The sequence below is a fragment of the Salminus brasiliensis genome, chromosome 25, assembly GCF_030463535.1.
Source record: "Salminus brasiliensis chromosome 25, fSalBra1.hap2, whole genome shotgun sequence".
Classification (NCBI taxonomy): Eukaryota; Metazoa; Chordata; class Actinopteri; order Characiformes; family Bryconidae; genus Salminus; species Salminus brasiliensis.
The window spans coordinates 7586483-7613737 of NC_132902.1; the positions used below are offsets into that span (position 1 = coordinate 7586483).

Genomic DNA, 27255 nt, shown 5'->3' on the forward strand with positions numbered 1-27255 from the left:
AGAGTAATCCAACTCATACATTTTTATTCATCTTATTTAGACAGGTTAGATAGGTTTTGCTCGCGCCAGGTGAGTAACGCTTCTCTGACAGTGCTGTACACTGCTGTAAAGTATTGGGAAGGGGGGGGGGTGCAAAAGCTTATCAAACAGGTTCTGTCGTAGGCGCAACCGCAAACCGTGGCGCGCGCGCGGACTCGCAGGCTTCTCTGGCAGCGATTGGCGCGAGCCCGGTGACGTCATCGCCACTCCCGCCGCTGGAAAGCCGCGAGTCGCGCAGATGCGCCTCACATCTGGAGCACTCGGCGGATCCGCGGCGCTGCAGGCTCGCGCTCGCGCCGGAATGGCCACCACCGCGCTGCTGAGGCTCCTGAGGCTCGAGCGCGCCACGCACATCACGTGGACCCCGAGGAGCGGCGGTGGGAAGATCGCCGACTGAAGACTGAAACGCTGGGATTTTTCCGTTCTTTCATTTATTCGTTTTCCTCTTTCTTTCTTCTTTCTTTCGCCCTTAAAAAGAAAACAATGCAACTAATGAATGTAACCAACGGCAGCGGAGCGGACGGTCTCGCGCCCTGGAACTTTACCGGTGAGTTACTATGTGCGTGTTTGTGTGTATGAGACAGAGAGAGAGAGCGAGAGAGAGGTATGATGAGTGTCCCTGACTGATTTGACTGTCAGCGTCTCCTACCAAAGCTCAATTCTGTTCCTCCTCTGTTTATCTGAAAGTGCAGAAGTAAATGCTCCGTTCTCTTTAAAATCCAAGAAAGCAGACCACGTCTGACCCAAATCCCAACAACTGATGTTTTTAATGAGAGATTCTGAGTGGAAAGTTCCACTTCTGTTCCTGGATGAATGCAAACTGTAACTTCTGCTTTACACGCTGGAGTCATACTAAGTAAATACAGTTGATAAGGTTTTCACACTAAGAGGGTAGTGTAGCTCATAACACACTTTGATCTGAGAATTGCTGGGACTAAAGGAGGGTTTGGGGGTTTTAAAGAAGGATTGGCTCTAATATATGTAACTGTGTGTGTGTGTGTGTGTGTGTGTGAACAATGGAGATGGATGTTGTGTTCTGTTGTATCATTAGTATTTCATATATTTAATGTCAAATGACAGACTTGAAAAAGTTGGTGAAGGGATGCAGCCCCAGTGTGAACCAGTTTTACTTGAGGAAACAGAATGACTGTGTGTACATTTGTGTATGTGTGTGTTGGTGTGTGTGTTGGTGTGTGTGTTTGGTGTGCCTATTTGAATACAATATATGAAGCCTCAGATGAGTTTTATATCACCTTTTAAACACAAAATGCTAAACAAACCTCGTCAGATATCTGCTTAGCTTTTCTTTCTGCTCATGATTTGAGATATATGTGGTTCCACTGTGGGAAATAGAGAATCCTGTTTTGGTGAATGAATTGAAGTAAAACAGGCAGAGGTTAGTAAGTCCAACATTTGGTCCGCCTCTTCTCTTCTCTGTCTTGCTGAAATCACAAATTCAGTGTGTTCTCCAGCTGGCTCTTACTCTCCATGTCAATTTTAATCTCAAATATGATTTCTTTTTGCACTGACCTCACTCCCACACACTTACACAGTTCCTCCTTCTGTGGTGTGTGTGTTTCCTGATAGCTCTCACAGAAGTATATAATTTTTCAGGAAGGAATGGAATTAGTGCAGAGATCCAGCACTACAGAATTACTGAGCAAAATCACCCCAGGGAAACTGGCCCCATGTGTCATAGTCTCATGGGGTCTATTAATTTAATGGCTATTTTTCTGACAAAGTGTAAAATGAAACTCTGTGTTCTCTTCCTCTCTTTCTCTGTTTTCTCTTTTTATACTCTTTACTTTCTCCATGTCTTTTCAGCTCTCGCTCTCTCTCTCTCTCTCTCTCTCTGGCTGTTCTGTGAAGAATGAGGCTTTAAAGTGGAATGATTGCAGTGAGTGAGTGTGTGTGTCTGTGTGTTGTGTGTGCACTTGTGCATTTGTGTGTGCTTGCAGAGGGGTGTGTTCTCATTGCCATGCAAAGCTGAAGTATCTCTCCCGTTCTGTTTAAACCCTCTCACACCATACCAGACTGCATCTTGCTCGAGGAACATACACACACACACACACACACACACACACACACACACACACACACACACACACTCACACATATCAAAGCATTTTAGACCCCAAACATCAAATTCTGCAACAGTGAAATGAAGGGAGGTGTTAGTGTCCAGTAGATGGAGATTAAGCTCTAGTGAGGAACAAAATGGAGTGAAGTGAAGTTCTCCTTTTACCTCACTCTGTAACTTTGTACAGTCCATTTAGGTGTCCATGTTTATTAGCCTGTCATCAACACTAAACACTAAAATACATGTGAAGTTGTTGATTGGTTAAGAACATACAGTCTGTCAGAATTTACTGTAACTAGAATTCAGCATAAATTAGGTGTTCTGCTGTTATAAGAAAATAATTTGTTCTGTTCACACAGAGAGAGAGAGAGAGAGAGAGAGAGAGAGAGAGAAGAGAGAGAGAGAGAGAGAGAGAGAGAGAGAGAGAGAGAGAGAGAAAAGAGAAGGACAGAAAGAAAACAGAAAGAGACCAAGAGAAACAAAAAGATGAAGAGAGAAAACAGGGAAACACAAAGAAAGTAAACAGAGACATAAAAACAGAAAAGAAAGAAAAAAGTGAAAGACTATGAGACAGAGAAAATTAGCAAACACAAGAGAAAACGAAAAGGAAAGCAAACAGAGAAAGAAAGGAAAAAAGTGAGAGAACACAGACTGCCAAAGAGAAAACTGTGGCAGACAGAAAGAAAGAAAAATGAGACCAGAGGAAGACACAAAGAGAAAACAGAAAGACAAAGAGAAAAAAAAACAAGTAAAAAAAGACAAAACAGAGACAGCAAAAAGATAACCAGGCAGGGCAAGAGAAAAAAGCAAGACCAAAGAGAAAAGACAAGATACAAAAAGAGACAACAAAAAAACAAAGAAAAAGTCAAAACTGAAAGACAGAAAGTTGAGAAAGAGAAGAGACAACAGGGAGAAAGAACAGAGGCAGAAAGAGAAACCAGAGACAGGAACAGAGAACAAGACTGAAAGAGAGAAACAGAAAGATGGAGAGAAAACTGGTAGACAGAAAGAGAGAAAACATTAAAAAAAAAGCAAACAGAAAAGCAAGAGAAACCAGAAAGGAAGAAAATGGGAATAGAAAAAGATCAAACTCTGGCAGACAGAAAGAAATCAAAAAGAACCAGAAGAGAGCAATCTGAGATGCAGGCAGAAAACTGAGACAGGAGAGGAGAAAAAACAAGTCAGAAAAAGACAAAACAGGGACAGCAAAACAATAACCAGGTAGGGTGAAAAATAGAAACAGAAGAAAAAAAAGGAAAACAGAAGAGAAAAACCAGGAAGACAAAAAAGACAAAGAAAGAGTCAAAACTGAGAGACAGAAAAAGAGATAACCAAGAAAGAACAAGAAACAACAGGGAGACAGATATAGAGAAAACTGAGACAGAAAGAAAGAAACCCAAGAATGAGAGACGGATAGAAAGAAAACAGTCAGGAATAAAAAACTACCAGAGTGGAAGAGAGAAAATTGAGACAGAAAGAGAAAAAACTGAGCGAGAAAGAGAGAAAACAAAGATAGGAGAGACAGAAATTAAGAAAAAAGACATGAAGGAAAAAAAAAAGGAGACAGGAAGAGAAAACGGAGAGACCAAAAAAGAGGAAAAGAACACTCCAAAAGAACGAATCAGATAGACAAGTGAAAACTGAGAGACAAGATAACTGTGAAAGAGAGAAACCAGAGAAAGGAAGAATATAGAGACAGAAAGAGAGATATCAGACAGAAAGAGAGAAACCAAGACAGGAAGAGAAAACAGAGACCAACAGAGAAAACAGAAACAGAAACAGATAAACAGAGACAGGAATGGAGAAACTGGGACAGGAAGAGAGAAACAGAGACAGGAAGAGAGAAACAGAGACAGGAAGAGAGAAATAGAGACAGGAATGTAGAAACAGAGACAGGAAAAGAGAAACATAGACAGAAAGAGATAAACAGAGACAGGAATGGAGAGACAGAGACAGAAATGTAGAAACAGAGAAAGAAAGATAGAAACAGAGACAGGAATGGAGAAACAGAGACAGAAAGCTAGAAACAGAGACAGGAATGGAGAAACAGACACAAAAAGATAGAAACAGAGACAGGAATGGAGAAACAGAGACAGGGAGAGAGAAACAGAGACAAAAAGATAGAAACAGAGACAGGAATGGAGAAACAGAGACAGGAAAAGAGAAACATAGACAGAAAGAGATAAACAGAGACAGGAATGGAGAGACAGAGACAGAAATGTAGAAACAGAGACAGGAATGTAGAAACAGAGAAAGAAAGATAGAAACAGAGACAGGAATGGAGAAACAGAGACAGAAAGCTAGAAACAGAGACAGGAATGGAGAAACAGACACAAAAAGATAGAAACAGAGACAGGAATGGAGAAACAGAGACAGGGAGAGAGAAACAGAGACAAAAAGATAGAAACAGAGACAGGAATGGAGAAACAGAGACAGAAAGAGAGAAACAGAGACAGGAATGGAGAAACAGACAGGGAGAGGGAAACAGAGACAGGAAGAAAGAAACAGACAGGAAAGAAAAACAGAGACAGGAGGAGAGAAACAGAGGGACATGAACCAAGAAACAGAGATAGGAATGGAGAAACAGAGATAGGAAGAGAAAACTGAAAAGACTGAAGGAGCTAAAGTGAGACAGGAAGAGAGAAGCAGAGAGACAGGAAGAGAGAAGTAGAGAGACAGGAAGAGAGAAAGAAAATGAGTGAAATAGTCAGAGGAAGTTTATCAATGTCACTCTGGTGTTTTTAACACTTCACTTGTCCTTACTTACATCTGTGTTAACTGGAGAAATACAGTAGATTTGTTACCAACGGGGGGTCTGTTTCTCCATTCCTGTCTCTGTTTCTCCATTCCTGTCTCTGTTTCTCCATTCCTGTCTCTGTTTATCTCCTTCTCCTTCTCCTTTATCTCCCCCCCAACACACACACACACACACACACACACTCTGACAGACACACACATTTTTTTTTGTTTTATAATGGACTCGTTCATTTTCATTCTGATCATCTCTCTGTCTTTGTCTTTTTCTCTCTCACATACACACACGAACACACACTTTTTCCTCTTTTTTAATGCAAAGTTTCATTAGTCTTCATCGCTAATCATCTCACTCTCCCTCCCTCTATCCTTCTCTCTCTCTCTCTCTCTCTCTCTCTCTCTCTCTCTCTCTCTCTCTCTCTTTCTGTGTCTAATTGTTAACCCAGTTTCACAGAAGAAAGTGTGTCAGCCTGCTGCCGCTTCACCCTGCCAGCATGAGCCTCAGAGACGGACACACATAGACACACACACAACTATGTGTATACGTATGCGCGCACACACACAGACACACACACAGTAAAAACAGTGTGCTGTAGGGCATATCCGGCACGCTTTGTGATTCTTTTTTTCACGGAGAATTTTAATTGCGTTGAATGAAATTTCCGTAAAAGCCAGAAAGGCAGTAGTGTTTTGGAGCTTAAAGAGGAGCCCTGAGCACTCCTCCCTCAGCTCTTTTATCCTTCAGCTGCGTCCACACCCATTATACAGCACATTTGTGTGGTGTGTGTGGTGTGGTGTCACATTTCATGATTTAATGGTTTGAGGTGAGCCTCAGGTGTTTATATACCAATGACTGGTTGGCAACACTGTATAATACCAGGCTTTTATAAATAAAAGCTTAATCATTATTAAGCCAAAAGCACATGGTCTTAACAGTTTTACTCCAGGCCTTTCAAGAGCTTATTATTAAAGTATTAGTTCTTGATCTTGTAAAGCATGTGAAAAGTCTGGTCACAGCACAGGTGCACACAGAGTAAAAGGCACGAGGGGGTTGTAAACCAACTGCGAGGGTCACTTTTGCTATCAGTACTTGTCACTGGGCAGGTTTTATCAGCATAATGCTTTAGGACTGAACAGCATCTGAAAACTCATGTGCTGCACCCAGAACATGTGAAATGAAATAATCCTTCTGTTTTTGCTGTGAAGAGAAACGTAATATTAATAGTTATTCCTAAACAGGAACAGTAATCAGAAGCCAAGTCTGTCATATATACTGTGCGTGATGCGCATGCACCCAAAGGAATTCTGGCAGGCAGGCAGAATTCAGCACAACACTTTTTCAGGTACAGATTTGTTCACATTACAGACAGATACAGGTCACTTACAGTAATGAATGTGAACCATCAATAGCCAAATCCGATCTGAGCACAAAAAAAAAAGAATGGATTAATGAGGCCTGTAATGTGAACATAGCCTTTGCTGTCAGTGTAAAAGAGATGATTTGTTAAGAGAGAGAGAGAGAGAGAGAGAGAGAGATTGTATTCAGAGACTATAAGATGTGTTTGTTAATATTACTCTTTTGTTTATTCAGTTGAGTTGTTTTCAGTGAGTCATCTAGCTGGATAAACATGACACAGAGTGATATGGGGTGGGATATATTTGGCACCACATGCAGTGGGCTTTGATACAGCCCTGTGAAGCTGTTATCACCCTGAACTGACCAGCGCTGCTGGACTGAATCAGGGTTTGGCTCTCAGAGAGGAGCGGCTTGCATAAAGAAGCAGCAGGACATGAGTATATACCACACTAAATTTCACACTATATACAGCTCCGGACAAAATTAAGAAACACCCTAAATGACAACTATTAATAGGCAATGTGTTTGGGGAAATTAACATTTGTGTTGTATTTCATAAACCAAAGACAAAAATATTGCTATTTAGAGCATTTATTTGCAGAAATGACTACTGCTCAAATAATTCAAATAAATGATTATAATATTTATAATGCAAATAAGTTATTATTCAAATTTAAACAACATAGGACTAATATTTGAACTTTGAGAGCATTCAAATATCAGTATGGTGAAATAACCTGACTGCCAATCACAGCCTTCATGTCTTGGCAGGCTCGCCCCTAGTCTTTCACATTGCTGTTTGGTGACTTTATGCCATTCATTGTCTGCAAATTCAGGTAACAGCTTCATTTGATGTAATGCCTGGAATAAAATGGCTGCCATACATGTAAAGATCTAAATTTAAGAAGTGAGTTCATGTACATCCCACACACACTCAATTGAGGTGAGATCTATGGAAACTGGATGCCAAGACAACACCTTAACCTTTTTGTAGTGTTCTTCTAGATCTAAATATTTAAATATTCCTGAACAATGTGTTCGATCACAGCAATCACAGGATGTTTAGGTGGGTGACATACACACATCAAACGAGAATCTGTGATTTGTTTACCAACTAATATATCATAACCTTGTTTTAAGATAATCAGCAGTCATAATGTTTCTTATTCGTGAATAGGTTTTAGGCCCAAAACAATGTTGCAAAAAAGTCTCAAAACAATTAGACAACAAACAACATGTTGACAATGTTTAACTTTTAGTGTATGAGGCATTCAGTTTGGGTCTGCTTGGGTCTTATTTGACTTTAACAGTTTCTGTATAACAGAGCAGGCAATGTATGCAGAAAGTTTGAGGAATCTAATAAGGAAATTCATATTCTGCATCTCTACATACTTTTCATAACAGAAAATGACATGTGTAAACACAGCTTAGCATCAGTTTTGTGTGTGTACTGAGTATCCACCGCTAACGAACATTCTTCCTTGGCAGAAAAACAAGGAAATGTTGTTTTCTCCAAGAAATGAGCTTTGAGTCACTTTGAGACTTTCCATTTCGTGCTCATTTTTGTCTTAATCCACACCCTCATGTGAAGCTCCTTCAAAGTTTGGCCTAAAAGATGATGTAAAATAGCTATGGGAGAAACTACCAGTATCAAAGAATGTGTAGCTTCTGGCCTAAACCTATCTTTCAGCTGTGTGTGTGTGTATGTGTGTGTGTAATATGGAGATCAGTGTGAAGGCTCTTTTTTGGCTCCTTTTGGGGAGCAGTAATTAAAACTTTACTTTAAACGTCCTGCTCTATAGTGTCCGGCTGGGGTAATAAGGGGAAATGTTAAAGTAAAGTTATAGTTGTGTTTGAAATTGTGTGTGTAGATAGAGGGAAAGAGACAGCATGAGAGAGAGAGAGAGAGAGAGAGAGAGAGAGAAGAGAGAGAGAGAGAGAGAGAGAGAGAGAGAGAGAGAGAGAGAGAGAAAACACAAGGGAGCAAGTAATGAGGACAGAGAATCAAAGGAGGAGTCTGTAAACTAGTGGGGATATGATGGTTCATACCAACCTACACACACACACACACACACACACACAGCTGTGTTCTGTGGACGTTTGTGTGTTGCGGCTGGCTTGTTAATGGGGAATGACTCGAGCCAGCCACAGAAGACTGCTGATGCTGACTCTGGAGATGGCGGCGAGTGAAGCTTTGTTCAGAAAAAGATTTAAACAAAAGCAAGATGGCGGCTTTCTGCTGCAAGCTCATCATATGGCCAAGATGCAGTCTGCGCAACATTGTTTCTTTAGCTGCTAATTAATTCTGCCTGGTTGCCTGTATGCAGTATGAGTGCAGTTCCAGTGGAATGTGTGCATGCAAGCAGATGGTAGAGTGCTGCCAGCTGATAACTGGAGGGTATGAGGCAGGTCCCTGCAGGCCTCGTAAAAAGAGGAGGAAGAAATGCTGAAGGTGTTGAAGGTATACTGTCCCAGCACTGTAGCAGGACGACACAATATATCACTTCTTAATCTTTTTGTGATATTAACTAACTGTGAGCATCCTGTCCATGCATTTTTGTGAGTGTTTTAAAAAATCAAAGAAGAAATAATGTCAAAATACTGTGGGCCAGTTTCTAACCACATCATATTGTGGGTTTAAATGAAAAAAACTTGTGCATGTGCATTCAGATGGTGGGAAGAAATTACATTGAGAATACATGACTGTTGCCCTGTGTGCATCATAACTATGTGCATCTATGGGGCACTGGTATGAAATGAAAGGGCCATTTTTCCTTGACATCTACCTATGTTGCCATTTTATTTTGCCGTTTCATTTTATTTTCCAAACTCTTTATCATTTAGAATAATATGATGTTGGTGCCGTATCGCTAAAACGGCAACCTCAAATGTGAAAAAAAAAAAACTTCTTAACTTTCAATGGAAGTCATTTTTATTTACAAGTAATTTTGGAACATTTCATTTCTGGCAAAATGTTTTTACATGACTGTAATGATAGGTAAAACTGGGGGTTGGTAATGTAGATGGTCACTCCTCTTGTCCTTGATAGCACACTATACCAGTAAGAGTCCTTGGGAAAGGCTGAACAATAAATTTGCCACGAAACATCATAAATGTAAATGTTCTTATTGGCATTACATTCCATATCTCCTGCAAACATGAAAGCTGAGTTCATCTGCTGTCTGAAGGAACTGCTGGCTCTCAGTGGGGTATGACCACTGGGGATAGTGTGAATAAAAGGTAAAAGATTACAGTTGGAGGTAAACCTGCTTTGAAACAGTTCCTTTTACAGATACATACCATACAGCTGAAATGGGATTGAATATGTGTGTGTTCAGGTGGTTGGAAAGATTAGGGTTATAGTTTGGTGTGTACATATAGCTCCCCTGCAGATGCTTGATACCTCTGAGATTAGTAAATGCATATTTTGATGCTTGGTTAGGTTTGTGTGTGTGTACAATTCACATTTGGTATATAGGTTTGACATGAATGCTTTTGGATTATGTGTGTGTGTGTGTGTGTGTGTGTGTGTGTGTTTGTGTGTGAGAAATGTATATGTGTGTGGGTATTCCATTTGTATACTTCGTTTTGTTGTGTTCTGTGTGTGGAATTTGTGTTTCATGTGTCAATGGCTTTTTTGCATGTGTGTGTGTGTGTGTGTGTGTGTGTGCTTGTTGTGTGTGTGTTGTTCATAACCAGCTGCTGTTTGCTGCGTCCCAACACTCCTTAAACGAAAGCAGCGGAGGAAATCGCTGACAGCTTATATAACAGGCTGAGCCTGGCAGCACCGCGAGACTCTCTGGAAGCGTCCCATCTCGCCGGGGGAGAGGAGATACTCAATCACAGCACAGACATCAAGAAAGTCTCTCTTTGCCAACACCAGCAGCAGCCGTGTGCCCCACGATTCCCAACAATAGTCACTGAGTGATTGTTCTAAGGATTATGGGTACCTTTAGACATTGTCTGCATGTACACCTGAACATGGTCACTGAACACAACTGGTTCAAAGGAAGTTACTGCTTCCTGCCAGATACTGCTCTGAAGAGAGGCTTCCTCTGAAGTTCCTGTAAAGAATGATGTTAGCTGTAGTTAAGTTGTATACTTTCTCATTGGCAAGTTTCTTGGATATAAAAAAAACATTAAAGAAATAGTAAAGGTCGTTTAGAAAAATCCTGCATGATTTGCAACTTTATTTTCTGAAAACATCCTGTGTGGCGTTCGTAGTCTACATACTAAATAATAGTAAAATTACATTGAGTGATAGCTCCTGGGCTACCCCTACAGTCGGGAAGTGGAAGTCATGCTTTAGGTTCCCCTCAACAAGAAACTGCTTTATATAAGCTGAGAGGTATAGAATTGTTACCGAAAGTGAACAAAGTGCGTGGACTGGTGGACGCAGTGAACACAGTTCTTGCAAGCATTGTAATACCAGCTTCACCAAAGTTACATAGTGCAGTTAGCAGCATCCTGAGGCTGGAGTATAAAAGCAGAGATGCTATTCTCTTTATTACATGTCAGTGGAGTATTAACTTCATATTGAAGCTGTTATTTAAAGGTAACAATGCAGCATTATGTTGCTTTAACTAGTAACAACAAACTGGCTATTAAATGATCAGACTCATTTCAGGGAATTCCACCAGAAGCTGTTCAAAGAGTGGCTACATGTTCAGTTTTCATGGTAAAACAAACAAACAAACAAACAAAATGTTGGTATTAAAATAAACTGTTATAGCCCAAAATAAGTAATACAATTAATAATGAATATATACCAACAAACGTATTGATTATTTTAAAGGTTTGTTGCTGTGTTGTCGGCTGGTTTGTTATATGATAGAGATTAAAAAATGAATTTATGAGAAACTGGAAGATTCGCTTTCCTCAGGTTTTAATTGCAAGCAGTTCAATGTTGCATGCTTTGGTAGTGCAACAGGTTGGTTGTGAGGGTGAGGCAAGTCTGGAATGAAAGAAATCTATTTAGATCAGGTCACAGATGAACTGAAAACACAAAACACCATCATGGTTAAAATAAAAAAGTAGTATGCATCCAAACCTAATATTAAACATAAAAAAAATCTAAAAAAGAAAAATAAATAAAATAGAACATGAAGACTAATTAACAGAAACCAACAAAATCATTAAGAATGCAAGAAAGTTATTACATTACTTACGTTATTAGTTTCATGAACTTAGATAAGAAGTTGGTAAACACACTTAATTGGTTTAATTTAGTTGGCCAGATTATCGTTATTTAATCCAAATAGTGGATTCATTTGGGACTTACAGTGTTTACAAAAATGACAGATGAAGATGGTTTAATGCATCTTTAAATAAGCCATGTCTAATTATTATTATTTAGAGGCCTGTGACGCAGGGGGTTTCTCTGCTGAAAGAAAGATGACTTAAATTAGGTGTGTTTGAGAATGAACATTGGCAAACAATGTGGAAGTCTGGTCCTGTAGTACTGGAATAGATCTAGGAGAGCTTGGATGTACAGCTAAACCTTTTATTTCATTGAGTTTCACCTCATGAACGTTTTTCATTGTCCCTGATTTGGTTTGCACCCACTAAAGTCCTTGATACTCAGGCATTATCAGACAAGGCCAGCCTGAATATTTACTCTGAAATGGTGAGCGCCTGAATAAATGTCTTTGGTAACGCTGAAGGTCGGGGATTAGTGAGACCTCCATTCAGCAGAAAATAGGCTATCCAAGGCCAGAAATTTGAATTTAGGTTCTTGCATATTATTAGTAGTATTATTGTTCTCATCTTCTGCTATTGCTCTGTACCTAATGGATTGCTCATCATCTTACGCTGCTTAGTATTGCTTGGCAACATTTAGTAAGATGTTTTCTTAATCTCTGTCTCTCTCTCTTTCTCTCAGTCTCTCTGAATCATTTTCTTGCTCTCTTTCTCTTTCAGTCTTTTAAATCTCTCTCACTTCAGCTTTGAATTGGTCTGCATAACTTAATATAAAAGACAAGATGAGGCTTTTTATCATGTAAGAGAGAGGGGATGAGATAGGCTTTACTGAGCCGCCCACAATCAGTCCTGAAGTCCGACAGTCTGGCCACAGAACCACTGGACTTCCCTGAGGCTTCTAATTGACAAAATAAAAAAAAAAAAACACCACCATCACTAATGCTGCATGCAATTTATATTTCATCAGCCCTCAAGTACTGTCTCCACTTTCTTTTCATCATGTTCTGTTCCCAGAATAATAGACATCCGAGGAGGGAATTAGAAGCCATTCTATAATGTGCACACAATTCACTTACATGTCATTAATTCTCTCTAAAAGACAGTTATAAGTAGAGACAGCCTAATATAGAGACTTCTGGGTATAAATCCGCAATGATTTTGTTATATAATTGTGAGCCTAACTTTATGATAAAGTTCTCTTTCTGCATGTAAGATACAGTACAGTGCACATCTGTTTAGCTTTTAAAAAACTGTGTAAAAAGTGTATGTTAGTTTGCATTTGAGCCAGTTTGCAAAGTTGAGACAGGAATGAAATAAATGAAAAGTGAAAAGAGTTTGATTTCAGTGCAAAAATGAGAATTCAGCCCCATAGCTTGCCTATGTTTATAGATGGTATGTAGACAATACATGTATATACATATACACTTTCACACAAAAGCCAATTTTACTTGACATAATGTAAATCATTACATTGTGTCAATTTCATTATGAATGGACCAACAGAAATGCTCCAAAATGACTTCCATTGAAAGTTAGGTTTTTCCATCCCTATGTAGAGTTGCCATTTTCGGGATACAAAGTTGTATATATACAACTGATTTAACAAGTAGTTTCTACAAATTCAACACACAATGCTCCTTTAATGGCTGAATGAATAACTGCAGTCTCAGAATTATTCAACTCCTTCATGAAAAGCGTCTTTAGCACTTAGTAGAGCACCCTTTTACTGTTATGACTTGCTGTAAACATGATACATAGATAGACATCAGCTACTGGAAGCGTTCCTAAGGAATCTTAGCCCATTCCTCATGGGCAGTGGCTACTAGTTCACTAATATTCTTGGGTTTGTGTACTGTAACTGCCTTCTTCAAATCCCACCAAAGATCTATGGGGTTCAAGTCAGGCGACTGTGATGACCACAGAATTTTTCTGGACTTCTTTTGAAACCAAGCCTTGGTGGACTCTGAGCTATGCTTGGGATCATTGTCTTGTTGAAAGCTTCAGCTTTCTCACAGAAGGCATGATTTTCCGTCTAGGATTTCCTGATACTTGAAGAAATCCATCATGCCCTCCACATGCTGCAAGTTTCCAGTGCCAAGCCACCGCCATGCTTCACTGTAGGCAGGGTGTTACACTCTTCCTCCTCCACAACAGATTCCCAAACCTACGTTTTTGTGTTTGAATGGATCCTGTTTGCATTGGGTCATAACAGTAAAAAGGTGCTCTACTAAGTACTAAAGACACTTGTCTTGAAGGGGTTAAATAATTTTGGCATTTAGTGTTGAGCTAGTTCAATTGTTCTTGTTTGATTAGTTTATTAACATTGTGCTAATAAACCTGATTTGCAATGTTGAATAATTTCAATAAAAACTGTAAATATTGGGACCTCTGCTCAATCAATGTTTCTTCCAAAATATCCCTACTGTCCAGGGTAGGCTTTGTACTAGATTTTGGAGCATTGCTGTGAGGAATTGCATTCAGTGACATGGCTGATAGTGAAGTCAGATGTTGCCCATCCCTGGCAGGTTTATCTGCTCCAGAGAATCATTTTCTATCGGCAGTACTTCTCTACAGGAACTAGACAAGCTGTGTGTGTATTTGTCTTTTTAGTCAATGGGTGCAATTTAAAGTAGCTGAATGCATTTATTAATAAGAATATCCACAAATATTTGGACATATAATGTATGTTGTACACTCATTGTATATATATATATATATATATATATATATATATATATATATATATATATATATATATATATATATATATATATATTACTTTTATGGAACATAGAATACATTAGTAAGATTTGTGTTTGTCATCTACTGACTTGTTTGACATTATTCCAGACATAAAACTGGAACACTGAGCCATTAAATGGTAATGAGTTGCTTTTGTGTGGAGAAATGTGTCCTACAGACAATTTACTGTGCAATTGTTAAATAAATAAATAAACAAAATACAAAATGATTCCTTAAAAGTAGAAATGAAAAGAGACCCAGTAAGCCACTGTGGCAGCACTTCCAAACAGCTGAGATCAAACCCCCACAGACCTCACCACACCACATCTGGAGACTAGCACAGCCTGCCAATACACACCTGCAGCCTAACACAGCCGTTGCAGCCCTGCAGACCCACTATACAGATTTCATAAACCAGTGATTTTACTGTGTATTTGCAAAGTGTGTCATATGCTAATGAATGCATATTTAAACAGAGAAAACGCAGGGAGAGGTGTGCAGGTTATAGGACAGGCTTTAAATTATATAATGTGACAGAAGTGCCGCAGCTTATCACACTCACAGCCAGCAGTCACTGTCAGCACCAAGGCACAGTTTTGAAAGTCTTTGATGTTTATGCTGTATGAATTTTACTAAAAACTTCCAATAATTTTTTATTTACCAGTTAACACAAAAACAATTTGTTTTAAAACATTTGACCACAGGTTCTGAATGATTGAGTTTCTGTGTAGTTCAGTGTAGTAAGAGCACAAGCAATAAACTAAATCATGTACAGTAGAACTGCAGATTCTTCTATTTCCGAGACGTAAATATGAGTTGGCACTGGTTTCATGTTATCTATGCATGCATGAAAATCAATACAAGGATTCATAGATGGCTAACTGCAGGTCAGAGCTAATATTTCAGTATGTTTTACGCTCTGCCAGTAAGTGTGTGTCTGTGTGTGTCTTTAGATTGTGTATCATGCATCAGCCGGTGAAACAGGGGCATCCTCCATTAATTGGATATATAGACTCTTGCTCAGTTACTGAAGCACATTTCCTCCTGTCGGCAGCTAACGACAAACTGTCCCGATAAAATCAGAACTGGATGAGGGGTAGGGCTGAGGCCATCGATTAAACTGGAGCAGGAGCCAGTGCATGTGCTGAAATAGAACATTACACACATACGCTATACAGCGCAGAGACAAGTGGGATGCATTTTAAGAGTAGAATTTAAGACAGCAGCATAAAATGATAAATTATGTCAATAAGTCAAAATATTTTTTTTAAATTAGCCATCTTGATTTCATTCCCTCTTTGTGACATATAAACAGACAGAACATAGAATATATTTGATGTTCTGATACACAGTTCCTGTTCCTAGGAAATTCTAATACTACGCAGAAAAAGAGAAAGAGGGAGACTGTAGACATTTCTCCACTCAACCGGTCAGTGAATGAAATATAGTATGCATGGCACTTCCCTTGTCTCTATCTATCCATTACCTTACAACCAACTTCTGTGGCTGCTTCTACAAATCCACTCCCATACCTCACATAAACATGTTTTAGCTTCTTCTCCTTAAACCTGGGTAGCAAATAGCCTGGTTCATTCTTTTCACACAGATATACAAAAGAGTACTAGAATACACTATTAATGTTGACTTCATATACATCTCTTGGACAGAGTTAAGGACAGTTACTTAACTGTCAACATTAATAGTGTATTCTAGTACTCTTTTGTATATCTGTGTGAAAAGAATGAACCAGGCTATTTGCTCTTTTTACAACTTGCCCCATCAGTATATAATGGGGCAGGTTATCACACATTAGACTGTATTCACAAAGCTTATCGAATTCTCGATATTTGCATTTCTACTGGGCAAGTCTATGATTACAGGCTTATATTGGGTAAGCATAGCTTTCTATAGGGGTAGTGGTGGCTCAGCGGTTAGAGCGCCGGGCTGTCGTTTTCCCTCTCTGCTCCCCGGGCGCTGGAGTTGGCTGCCCACTGCTCTGAGTGTGTGTGTACTCATTGCCCCTAGATCACTAGTGTGTGTGTGTGTGTGTGCGTGTGTGTGTGTGTTCACTACCACAGATTAAATGCAGAGGACACATTTCACTGTACAGTGACAAATATGTTTACCTTTTTTCTATGCAGGTTCTATTTTTCAGTTTATATTAGGGAATAAAACCTTACTTGTGATAATGCACAAAAGGCAGTACTGTCTATCTTAATGCAACAGTACCTTTTTTGAATCCAAACCATGTTATGAATAAGTGTGAATCTTTAACATGTGTTTCATGCCCTGTTTGATGACAGTATGCCCTCAAGCTGCAAGGCCAAGTGCAAAATCCTCTGATAAGTCGGTTTAATCCACCAGAGAATCATCTAAACACAAAACTCGGTGGAAGGCAAATGGCTCAAATAAAATCTGACCTTTTTGTTCAAAGGTTAATTAACATTGTGAATGCCATGTATTTGCTTACATTTGAAAATGCAATAGGAAATAGAGCACAGTCTTGAGTACTTATTCAGCATGTTATGTGTCAAAACTTTCATTAGCTTTGAATTCCTTATATTTGAAAACTTTCTATTGTTTATTAAGTAAAAACACAGATACATGTGATTTCACATAGATAGTATAGTGCTCTTATGTATGCATTTAGTGTGTTGTGAACTGTGCTTTTGCATATTTGAGAAAAGTGACCCACTTGAGAAATTTAGCCCACTCAGCTGACTTTCCACAGAAGGTTTTGACCATTTGACATATCTCTGCTTCTTTTAAACACACCCTTATTATGTCCAGTGAACACACATGCTCTGCCTCTTCTGATGACACTCCTACAACTCTCATGTGAAGCATGCACTTTAGGTCACCATAAGCTTTCTGTTTCATTTATCCATGAAGGTTAAACTTGAATGTCAGTGGGATATTATCACATAGCATCTTTCATGCAGCAGTGAGTGTTCTGTGGATGTGATACACTTGGGTTTATGATCTAAGGTGTTTTTAGGAAAGTGTACCTCTGCTGAACACACTCTGCCTCCTCTAACACACTGGCTGCCATTTAAAGACATAGTTTGTCACATGACCATGCAGGTCTGTTTCATTTAAGAGAAATTAGGACATGAATAGTTGTGTCCTCAATGTCTCCTCAGCCTGGAAGAAGGTTCAGCTTTTACTTAATTATGAATACCTCTGCACAGGTATCTCATTTGTGGGGTGGAGGGGGTGGGCCTGTGACTGACTGGGGCCCTAAAATGTATTCATTGAGTTTTTTCGCAGAATTGTAGGTTATTTCTTTACATGGGGCTCAAAAATCTCTGACAGCACCCCTGCCTCTGCAGTATGTATGCAGACCAATGCTACTACAGAACCAATATAGCTAATCAGTTAATTATGAATACACTAGGAATTATATACAAATGCACACTTGTAAACACATTCACTTACACACATGAACAAAACCCCTCGGTTAATGAAAGTAAAACCCACAGTGGTCACAGAAATAACTCGAATCTGAAAAACTTCTAAAGAGATTAAAGGTGAATTCTAAGCTCAAGGAACATCACAAGGAACTGGAATTTGCCAAACTACATGTTGACAAGCCCCAAAGCTTCTAGGAGAATGTCCTATGGACAGATGAGACAAAAATTTGTGGCCTTCATTGAGCCCTGACCTAAATCCTATTGAGCATCTTTGGAAAGAGCTGAAACACGCCATCTAGAAAAGGCACCCTTCAAACGTGAGACAACTGGAGCAGTTTGCTCATGAGGAGTATGTCACGTGTGTATAAGGAGATGTATGTCATTACAATATTAGGTTTTCAGTGATTTTTCTGTTTCACTACTGTCTTTTCCACTTTTAACAGTCTTTTAACCACTCTAAACAGACATACATACATACATACAGATAGATAGATAGATAGATAGATAGACAGACAGACAGACAGACAGATTGCACACACACAGTATAATTTAGTGATTTATGATTCATCTTTGCTGTTATTAGAAAGAAAATGTGTTTTATTATAACTGTTATACAAAAACAATAACCAAAATGGGTGGGCTATACAAGGTTTTACAAAAATAAATGCAACAATAGCCCTGAGAACTGTCAGTAAAGGAGAAGAGATAAGAAGGTAGAAATACTTTTAACCTTAAAGGGTCAAACAAGCATTTAGCTGGTCTTATCTATGACCATTGTGTTGAGGTGAAATGATCCCTCCTCCAGAATCTGAAATGAGTGGGTTCAAAGCTCCCACTCCCCCGCAGAACACAAATGTCACTACAGCCTCAAAGAGCATGCTCACCATCCCTCTGTATTATCCCCCACTAGCTAGACTTTTGAAGTGGGGAAAATCCTTCAAACAACAATCAGTGTGCATCGAAACAGAATGTCTGCTTTGTTTTAAGGCTGGGCTGCAGTGGTAATGATAGATAATGCTGTGTTTGCTTGGAGGCCAAAGAAGCCGGGAGAGCTCATACAGTGTCAGACTGATGGACAGTAATAACTGTAGGTGGGTGAGCTGAATGGCTCAGGGGTCATTGTAAGCTATTTTGGTACACATACAGGAGGCCTATAGAGGGCACACCTATACAACATAGTGGAAGAGGGAGCTTTAACTTGATACTTGAACATTGCTTCAACATTTGAACTGAAACAATAATATCTGTAGATACCATTGGTTAATGAGTCAGAATTACCATAGTATTACCATATATGTATCTGTGTGTGCTCAAAATACTTATGTTTTTGTATTTTAATCAGGTGTGAACGTGGCCTAAACCTGCCATTGATGTTTACTAGCCAACAGGCTCTTAAATTAGCATTTTATTATCAGTGATGAAAAACAAGTGTCATCTCCACCATTGATTTATTTAGAGTTTGTGCAAAATCTGTATGTGTGTGAGACCCTTTCTGTTATATAATCAAGGCTTTTAATGGGAACTTGTCTCCTCCTTGCAAGAAATTCCTCTACTCTTCTGTAAAGGCTTTATACTAGAGGTTGGAATACAGCTGTGAGGATTTAATCGCATTCAGGTCCAGTCTTCTTTTTGCCAGTAAAACTTTGTGATCAAAGGTGCATAAATTGCAGTGTAATGTGCTGTCATAGACTTCTAGGTACATGTGAATTTGTGTGTTTGAGGGAGAGAGGGGGGGGGGGGGGGGGGGCGGTCAGAAATGACCCTTCATGCTCACTTGCTCATTTGTCACTGCCAATGTCACCCCATACTCACTGATTGAAGGAAAGATGAGCTTTTGCACAAGAGAACTGTCCAATCAATTCACCTATCAGCTGTCCACTTTGCTGTCTTCTAATTGCTAAGATGGTAAGCCCATTGCCATTATGTCCATGTTGTTCGTAAGGTTGATGTTTTTGAAAACTGTTTTTATCAGCTCCACTTGCCATATAAGAGCGTTTTGTAGTCTGTAATAACAGACTGTAGTCAATCTGTTTCTCTGCATACTTTGAGCACACAGGAGCACCACAGAGCAGTCATTATTTGGTGTTGGGTCATTCTCAGCACCACAGTGACACTGGCATGGTGGTGGTGTGTTAGTAGTGTGTGTTGGGCTGGTATGAGTGGATCAGACACAGCAGTGCTGCAGGAGTTTTTAAGTACCTCAGCTTCACTGCTAGACTGGGAACACTCCATCAGTTTTGTCCATCAATGCTAGCTAGCCAACTAACATTACGTAAAAGCAGCATTATGCAGTAACTGGTAGTTTTTTGCCTCTGGGCTCCACCTACAGGTGCTGAATGTAGTTCACATTTACATGTAAATACAAATCGAACTATAAGCCTTCTCATGGACCGCTGTACACATGCATTTGTTGACAAGCCGAATGGCATGCAGGGTTACGCAGCTTTAAGCAGCTTTAAGCAGCTTTAAGTAGCATTAAGCAGTTCTCTTGAGAGGTCTCATGCATGCCCTACAAGTTACGTAGTGTAGTACTAGACGTTACGAGCCCAGAGTGGCAGTGACATAGATGCTATTTTCCTTATGTTTTCATACCACCAAGCATTTTCTGTGTCCTACATAGTCACTTATTTCCACACTCTGCACTGTTACACTCTGCACAAAGCAAGAAATTAAATCTCTGCATTGCTCAATGCTGAAGTAACAGGGGAGGCTAATAAAAATGTACATTTACATTTACATTTACGGCATTTAGCAGACGCTCTTATCCAGAGCGACTTACAAAGTGCTTTGCTATTTACCCAAGAAAACCTTAGCTAGTTAGAATAGGCTAATAATTCAAAAGATACCTCTAAGCTTAGACATTGCTAAACACAATACAATAAGGCGACCATAGAACTAAAAAAAATCCCTCTCTAACAATAAAAGTCGGAGTGCAGGTGAACAGGTGGAACCTAAAGGCCAATATTTTTAAAACATGCTCTCTTTTATGCTATATTTGAGTACAAGAACAATTATACAGTTGTCATTATGTACATGAGATGGACCTTGTGTAAATAGAAAGTGCACCACTATAGTTGAAAGAATCCCTACATTTAGATTGATCTAAAAAAAGCCCCGGGGTGATCTGAGTGTTCCTCATTGTGCCCTTCTAGCTGCTCCTTTCAGCAATATCAGACAAATATTTCAGATTCATATTTAATGAGGTTCAGCGCCTATCGGCACACTCGGCTCCAAATCCTCTGCTAAGTAATGGCTGATAGAGAGCTGATAGATCCGGGAAAAAGAGCCTGCTGTTCGGTACCTGAGAACAGGCTGTGGGAAGGAATGGGCCCTAATTTACACATCTTTTAAGAAGCAGGGGAGCAGGAACGAGAGTGAAATAAGTGTGTTCACTGGGAGTCTGGTGAAAGGTTTTAAAAGGAATAGGTTATAGGACGTCAAGTCCTACTGGGTGAGGACTGATTCTGATGTGTGCTGATGGTCTGTGAGGTGGTTTTACCAAGGAGGAGGAGGAAGGGAGAGAAAGGCAGAGATAGAGATAGAGGAGAGGAGAGCCTCTAGTAATATGCAGGCTTAGTGTTTTCTTTACTGTTCCTCAATTAGCTTTGAGTTTGGCTCACATACAGATCTGCCATTTTCTTTCTTTTCAGACCTAGAAAGCAAGGCTCGTAATTTTCCTCATTTCCACCAGAGGGCAACCTTCAAAAGAAATCCAGTCAGTGGTCTCCGCTGAGAAGAGTTTGGGAGGGATACAAATGTGCTTTAAAATCCGCAAAAGGCCGCTTCCTTTGTGTTTGCTCTGCTGTGATCCCTGCAGTGTGTTTCATGTTGATCCAGCATGTCGAGTTTCTGGGTTTTAGAGAGTACACTGTCACAACTTTGCCTGTTGTCAGCACTTCACACGATTTGGCCTGTGCACAGCTATAGCCTGCTGTTTTCAAATCCGGACCTTGAATTTGGTTTCTGAGCCTAGAGTTTGCAATTACTGTAGGTGTAAATACTAATGGCTATGTGACCAATCAATTATATGAGCACTTCAACTGACTATTGGTGATTACATAATACAAGACGTACCTTGTCCTCTAATGTCGATGTAACACACTACATAAAGCTTCTTTTAAAAAGAAGGCCTAAAATAAGCAATTCTGCAAAAGTGGTACAAATAATTTTGTTAGATGGTAAATGTAAGATGAATTTCATTTGATGTTGCACCATGGTCCTGGAGGAACGTTGTTTCGTTCCACTGTATACTCTGTATGTAGTTGAAATGACAATAAAAAAAATGACTTGACTTGACTTGATACACACTCTTGTAGAATAAATGTTGACACAAGTTTTTCATTGGACAACAGTGATATACTATTAAAAAAAAAGATTTTTAAGGGTTCTTAGGAAAGGGAATGGATTTAACCATGACAACTCAAATAACCTTTTGGATACAGTTCTTTAAATTAGTGGAAAACCTTTTTAAAAAACATTTCTATATCGCACCTCTGTCCCACTAATCCACAGTACTTTATATAACCCTGTTTGTTTAGAGCATACTGTAAATAAAAACATGTGGGTCAAAATTAGGTTTAAATGATTTATCCATTTATACAGAAGTCTGGTTTCGTTTTCTGGTCCAAATATGCTTTATGAATGCAATGGTGCCAGCTTTATTTTTTCCCACGCCTGTGTAAATCATGACGAAACTGGTAGCAATGCAGCTCACACTTGTGTATGAAACTCTCAATATTTTACAGAGAAAGATCTGAAGGCAGACACCAGTGACTGAAAAGATGTGTTAAATATTCAGTTTAAAGAAAGTGAGCTCTCTTCAGTGTTAGTCATGTGGCCTAACTCCAGGCCTAGCAGTCCCATGTATTCATGTCGCTGGCTCTGTTTGTTTAGCTCTAGCTGGCGTGTTCAGTAATTAATGTACCCTGAGAGACTGCTTCAGTATTCCGGTGTTTAATTGTTCTAGAGTAACTTAAATAATTAGCAGACTCTTGGGGTCACTTCTTTTTAATGAGAGCATGCTGTGATTGGATAATCTCTCAGGGTAGGGCATGAGATATTTTTGTATTAATCTGGAGGTTAGGCCTATTAATCCGCTCTTCACTAGAGACTATTAGAGCTGACACATGTCCCCTCGTGTTAGCCCCCAGAATCTAATCCATGGAGGCACTGCTCAGTTCTGCTGTGATTTTGAAAGTCAGATCATGAGCTAATGTTGCCTTGGCACTCAGTTCCCAGATCCAGTACCACCTGCCAGACAACATATGACAGGACTGACAACATATAGGTCTATGCAACATTTTTTTCCCATGAAACTTTTACCTTCTTTTCTTGAAACATTTTTCAAAATATTTTTCACAAAATGCGCTGGTACAAAACCTGTGCAAAGCTTATCACTGTTAAACATAACTGATTTACTGATGACCATTTCATTTTTTAATCTCTAAAAAACTCAGTAACACTGAGAAAAATAACTGATCATCACACCGATTTATCAGTCTACTCATGCTTTTGTTGAGACTAACATTGCATTGCATAAGCAAGCATGTGATGAATTCACCATTGCAGATGGTGTTTCTTTTAAGTATTGCTTGTTTTGATTTGCAATTATTTGTTCTTACAGTATTCTCATAAAAATAAAAAAAACTAACCATGTACAGATATCCTGTATATCGAATGTGTGTTCCCAGTACTTGTATTCTATAACATCCATAACAGCCTTTTACATTCGGACACTTTTACTATACTATACTATACTATACGTTTTTAATCCTTTAATGAATTAGCTAATTCATTAAAGGTATTCAGTAAAATATCAGTTATGTTAATTACTATTACTTAATCTTTATCTTAATATAGTCCCCATAAGTTATGTAGGCTGTATGTATATGTTGATTATATTATGATACTGCTACTACCAAGCTGCTGCTTTGCCTTCCATAACTTAATCTTGTTTCTGTGTCTCTATCTCTTTTTTAGCCTCACTGAGTAACGTGTCAAGCGATGGCAACCTCAGCTGTGACGGAAGCAATGGCAATGGCTCATGTCCAGTTGCTGAAGAGTCAGGGAGTTCTTACAAGACGGTGGAGATGGTCTTCATCGCCTTGGTTACTGGATCCCTCAGCTTTGTCACCGTGGTGGGTAACATCCTGGTCATGCTGTCAATCAAAGTAAACCGGCACCTGCAGACAGTCAACAACTACTTTCTGTTCAGCTTGGCGTGCGCAGACCTTATCATTGGTGTGTTCTCCATGAATTTGTACACCGTGTATATTATAAAGGGCTACTGGCCCCTAGGCCCTGTGGTGTGTGACCTTTGGTTGGCACTAGACTATGTGGTCAGCAATGCCTCCGTAATGAACCTGCTGATCATCAGCTTTGACCGCTATTTTTGCGTGACCAAACCACTGACTTACCCAACACGTCGCACAACAAAGATGGCCGGCCTGATGATTGCCTCAGCCTGGATTCTCTCATTTATCCTGTGGGCTCCTGCCATCCTGTTCTGGCAGTTCATTGTGGGGGAACGTACTGTGGAACCAGGCGAGTGCTACATTCAATTCCTCTCCAACCCTGCAGTCACTTTTGGCACAGCTATCGCTGCCTTCTATCTTCCTGTGGTCATCATGACAGTGCTGTATATCCACATCTCACTAGCTAGCCGCAGCCGTGTATCCAAGCAGAAGCCTGAGGCCAAGAAGGAGAAAAAAGGCTTGAAGTCTGCTGGGCTGCTAAAGAGCCACATCCTGAAGCAGAACAACAACAACCAGTCTCCTCCCAAGCCCAGCCTGGACACCTGCAGCACGGCTGAAACCATGAAGAACGGAAAGTTGGACGAGTCCATGGTTTCCACTAAAGCTGACTCCAGCATACAGCCAGAAGAGAAGGAGAGCTCCAACGACTCCAGTACAGCCAGCATTGCACCCAAAGAGCCCAAAGAGAGAGCCAACAGTGAGGCCACGTCAGAGAAAGGCCTGCCCCCAGCTCCAGGTCCTGTGGCCAAACTTAACCCAACCTCCAAATGGTCCAAGATCAAGATTGTCACCAAGCAGGCAGGAGACGAGTGTATCACCGCCATTGAGATTGTCCCACCGGCGAGTGGTAGTGAAGGCCGCTCCATCCCCATAAACCGGCCGCGCACGGTGGCACGTAAATTTGCCAGCATTGCTCGAAGCCAGGTAAAGAGAAAAAGGCAGATGGCAGCACGAGAGAAGAAAGTGACGAAGACCATCTTTGCCATTCTATTGGCCTTCATCATCACGTGGACACCATATAATGTGATGGTCTTGATCAGCACGTTCTGCCATTCCTGCGTGCCAGACACAGTGTGGGCCATTGGCTACTGGCTCTGCTATGTCAACAGCACCATTAACCCAGCCTGCTACGCGCTCTGCAATGCCACCTTCAAAAAGACCTTCAAGAATCTTCTCATGTGCCAGTACAAGAACATCGGGACCAGGTGAGCTGAAACAGATTCAAAGGAGGCCCATAGAAAGATTGGGCTGTCCCAGATCCTTATGCAGATTCCAGCCCAATGTCATGCACTGGAATGTATCATGCAGTACCTTGTGAGGCTTCATACCCCAGTGATGCTCAGTGCACTGTGCAGTATCGTTACCAAAACTGTAAGATAACGTGAAGAAGAAATGCTAAAGGACTGATTCCACAGTCCTCAGAGAACACTGTATGGTACTATGAACAACAGATCATGGATCCAGCTACAAAGTTGTTCTGCTGCTGATAAACAGACCTGTTTGTGATGTTCTGCTTATATGCACTGCCAAGCCAATCAGCAGATCTTTTGATTAGCATTAGTCGAGTGACGGGAGCCAATAAAAGCTCATTGTCTTCATTGGTTCAGAAAGATAATCCAAACAAGCACAATGAAGGGAGGTTGTTGTTGTTGTTGTTGTTTTCAAAGTGGCACAGCAAATAGAACAATGATTATAATAGTACTTGTATTACTTTCCCTGTACTCCACATTAACAAGCATCTTAATTCAGCGTTCAGAGCAGTTAGTCTCTCACAATCCACACAAAGACATTGCTATTGAATTCTTCACATGAATCCCAATGACAATGACCAAGCTCCTTGACTAGTGTAACTGGGACTACTTCTATGTTTCACACTAACATAAAGTCCTAAAGAATATAGAGCACGTACCCAGATGGCCTCATGTTTGACTATCCTTAAATCAATCAACATTGTGAGTTTCCTATTCCATCCCAGTCCACTGAAGGACAAAAGCTGAGTTGCAATCAGATCACTCTTGGTTGAGATCTTATAATGTTTACATTGTGGGCCATTGATAAGATGAGGCAGTGTCCTGCTGGTACTGCTTTGAGCATTAATGTTACTTACCTGATGAAGAAAATTCAAATAGAAGTTAGACAAATTCATGACAGATTTAACTAGAGTCAATTCTTTAGTTCTTAAAATGTAAATAGTATATAAACCTGCAGAATATATGCTCATGAAATGTCCACACTTTCCTTCCTGCACTTCATATGTGGATGTTTGTACTTCTCTTGTATTTAAATGGTGATTTACATGTGATTTTACAAACTAAGTATGAAACATATTGCTGTCTGTAAGCAAATGTATTTACCAGAGATTTTAATTTGTAATGCAGTTAAGAGACTTGGGGGAAATATTGGAGGCGTTGTACATTTGTTAAGACTGTTTGTGGCTCATTATGAGACACAGTGGGCACATAGTCATGTCTATGATGTTGGAAAAATGGAAAAGCTTTCTCCTTCATTTAAAGACCATTTGTGACATTTGGGATATCATTTTCTGGTTTCAACTCTTGCTTCACAGTATATTCATTTTCATTTCAACATTGAACCAAAGAATCTATGGCATCGCACCATTGTATATAAGATACCTTTCCCCAATAGAACTCATGTTAGATTATATGTCTGTTGTTCATTAAAACCATGCATTTTAAATGGAGATTTCAGTTTTTTTCTCTATTTATTTTTTTGTTTATTCTCTACCTCATTCAGTGTGTTGATTCAACATGTGTCATGCCACGATAATGCAGTGCAGAAAGAATGTCAATCGTTTTTCCATTTTTCCAACCTCATGCAGACCAGCACCTAGCCTTCTTTTGATTTCTGCTAGAAAAAGGGGTGTCCCCTAATGTATGATATTCTATGTTTAGCTAATGTAAACTTTATGATAAACACCTGAAAAAGAGAATGGTTTCATTAAACATAGTCTCTGCTTTAGTGGTGCGCGTTCTGAATGTAAAAGATATGGGCCGTGGCCAGTAAGTGGTGACTTTTCTGCAGGTTAAACATGGTCCACTGTCCTTGTGGGGAATAGTATTCAAGCTTGGTCATTATGAGCCTTCAACATAAGTGGCCCCCCAAGTTACTCTGAAATGGTGTACAGATGATTGTATGTGTTTTCTTTTCTAATGTAAAAAACTTAATAAAGATCTTGTACTTACAGAGCAGCCATGGAAAGAAGGTCTCTGTGCTGTGATTTATACACAGTTATATGGAGTTGATTATAATAATGGAATTATTAAAGCCTTGGGAACATAAAATACTACTTTTAAATTTGTTAAATGCATGTCTTGTAATATAATGGTCTCAAAATAGCATGTGAAAGCTAATCTAGATCTGATAATTGCATCAGCAACCTAATATGCAGGTGTGTGG

The 27255-nt window shown here is 39.7% G+C and overlaps 1 protein-coding gene across 1 annotated transcript; it reads left to right on the forward strand.

Moving 5' to 3' along the window:
* Window positions 1-297: 297 nt before the first annotated feature.
* On the forward strand, window positions 298-27242 carry chrm4a (cholinergic receptor, muscarinic 4a). Its single transcript, XM_072671161.1, has 2 exons — window positions 298-586; window positions 23564-27242. Exons 1-2 carry the CDS (start codon window positions 523-525, stop codon window positions 25045-25047), a joined length of 1548 nt encoding a protein of 515 aa, XP_072527262.1. The 5' UTR covers window positions 298-522; the 3' UTR covers window positions 25048-27242.
* The last annotated feature ends 13 nt before the right edge of the window (window positions 27243-27255 follow it).

Excerpts from the sequence above, each read along its gene's own strand:
- chrm4a (XM_072671161.1), top strand. The coding sequence starts at position 523 with ATGCAACTAATGAATGTAACCAACGGCAGCGGAGCGGACGGTCTCGCG. Across the intron at positions 587-23,563 it reads CGCGCCCTGGAACTTTACCG|CCTCACTGAGTAACGTGTCA; the intron begins GTGAGTTACTAT and ends TCTCTTTTTTAG.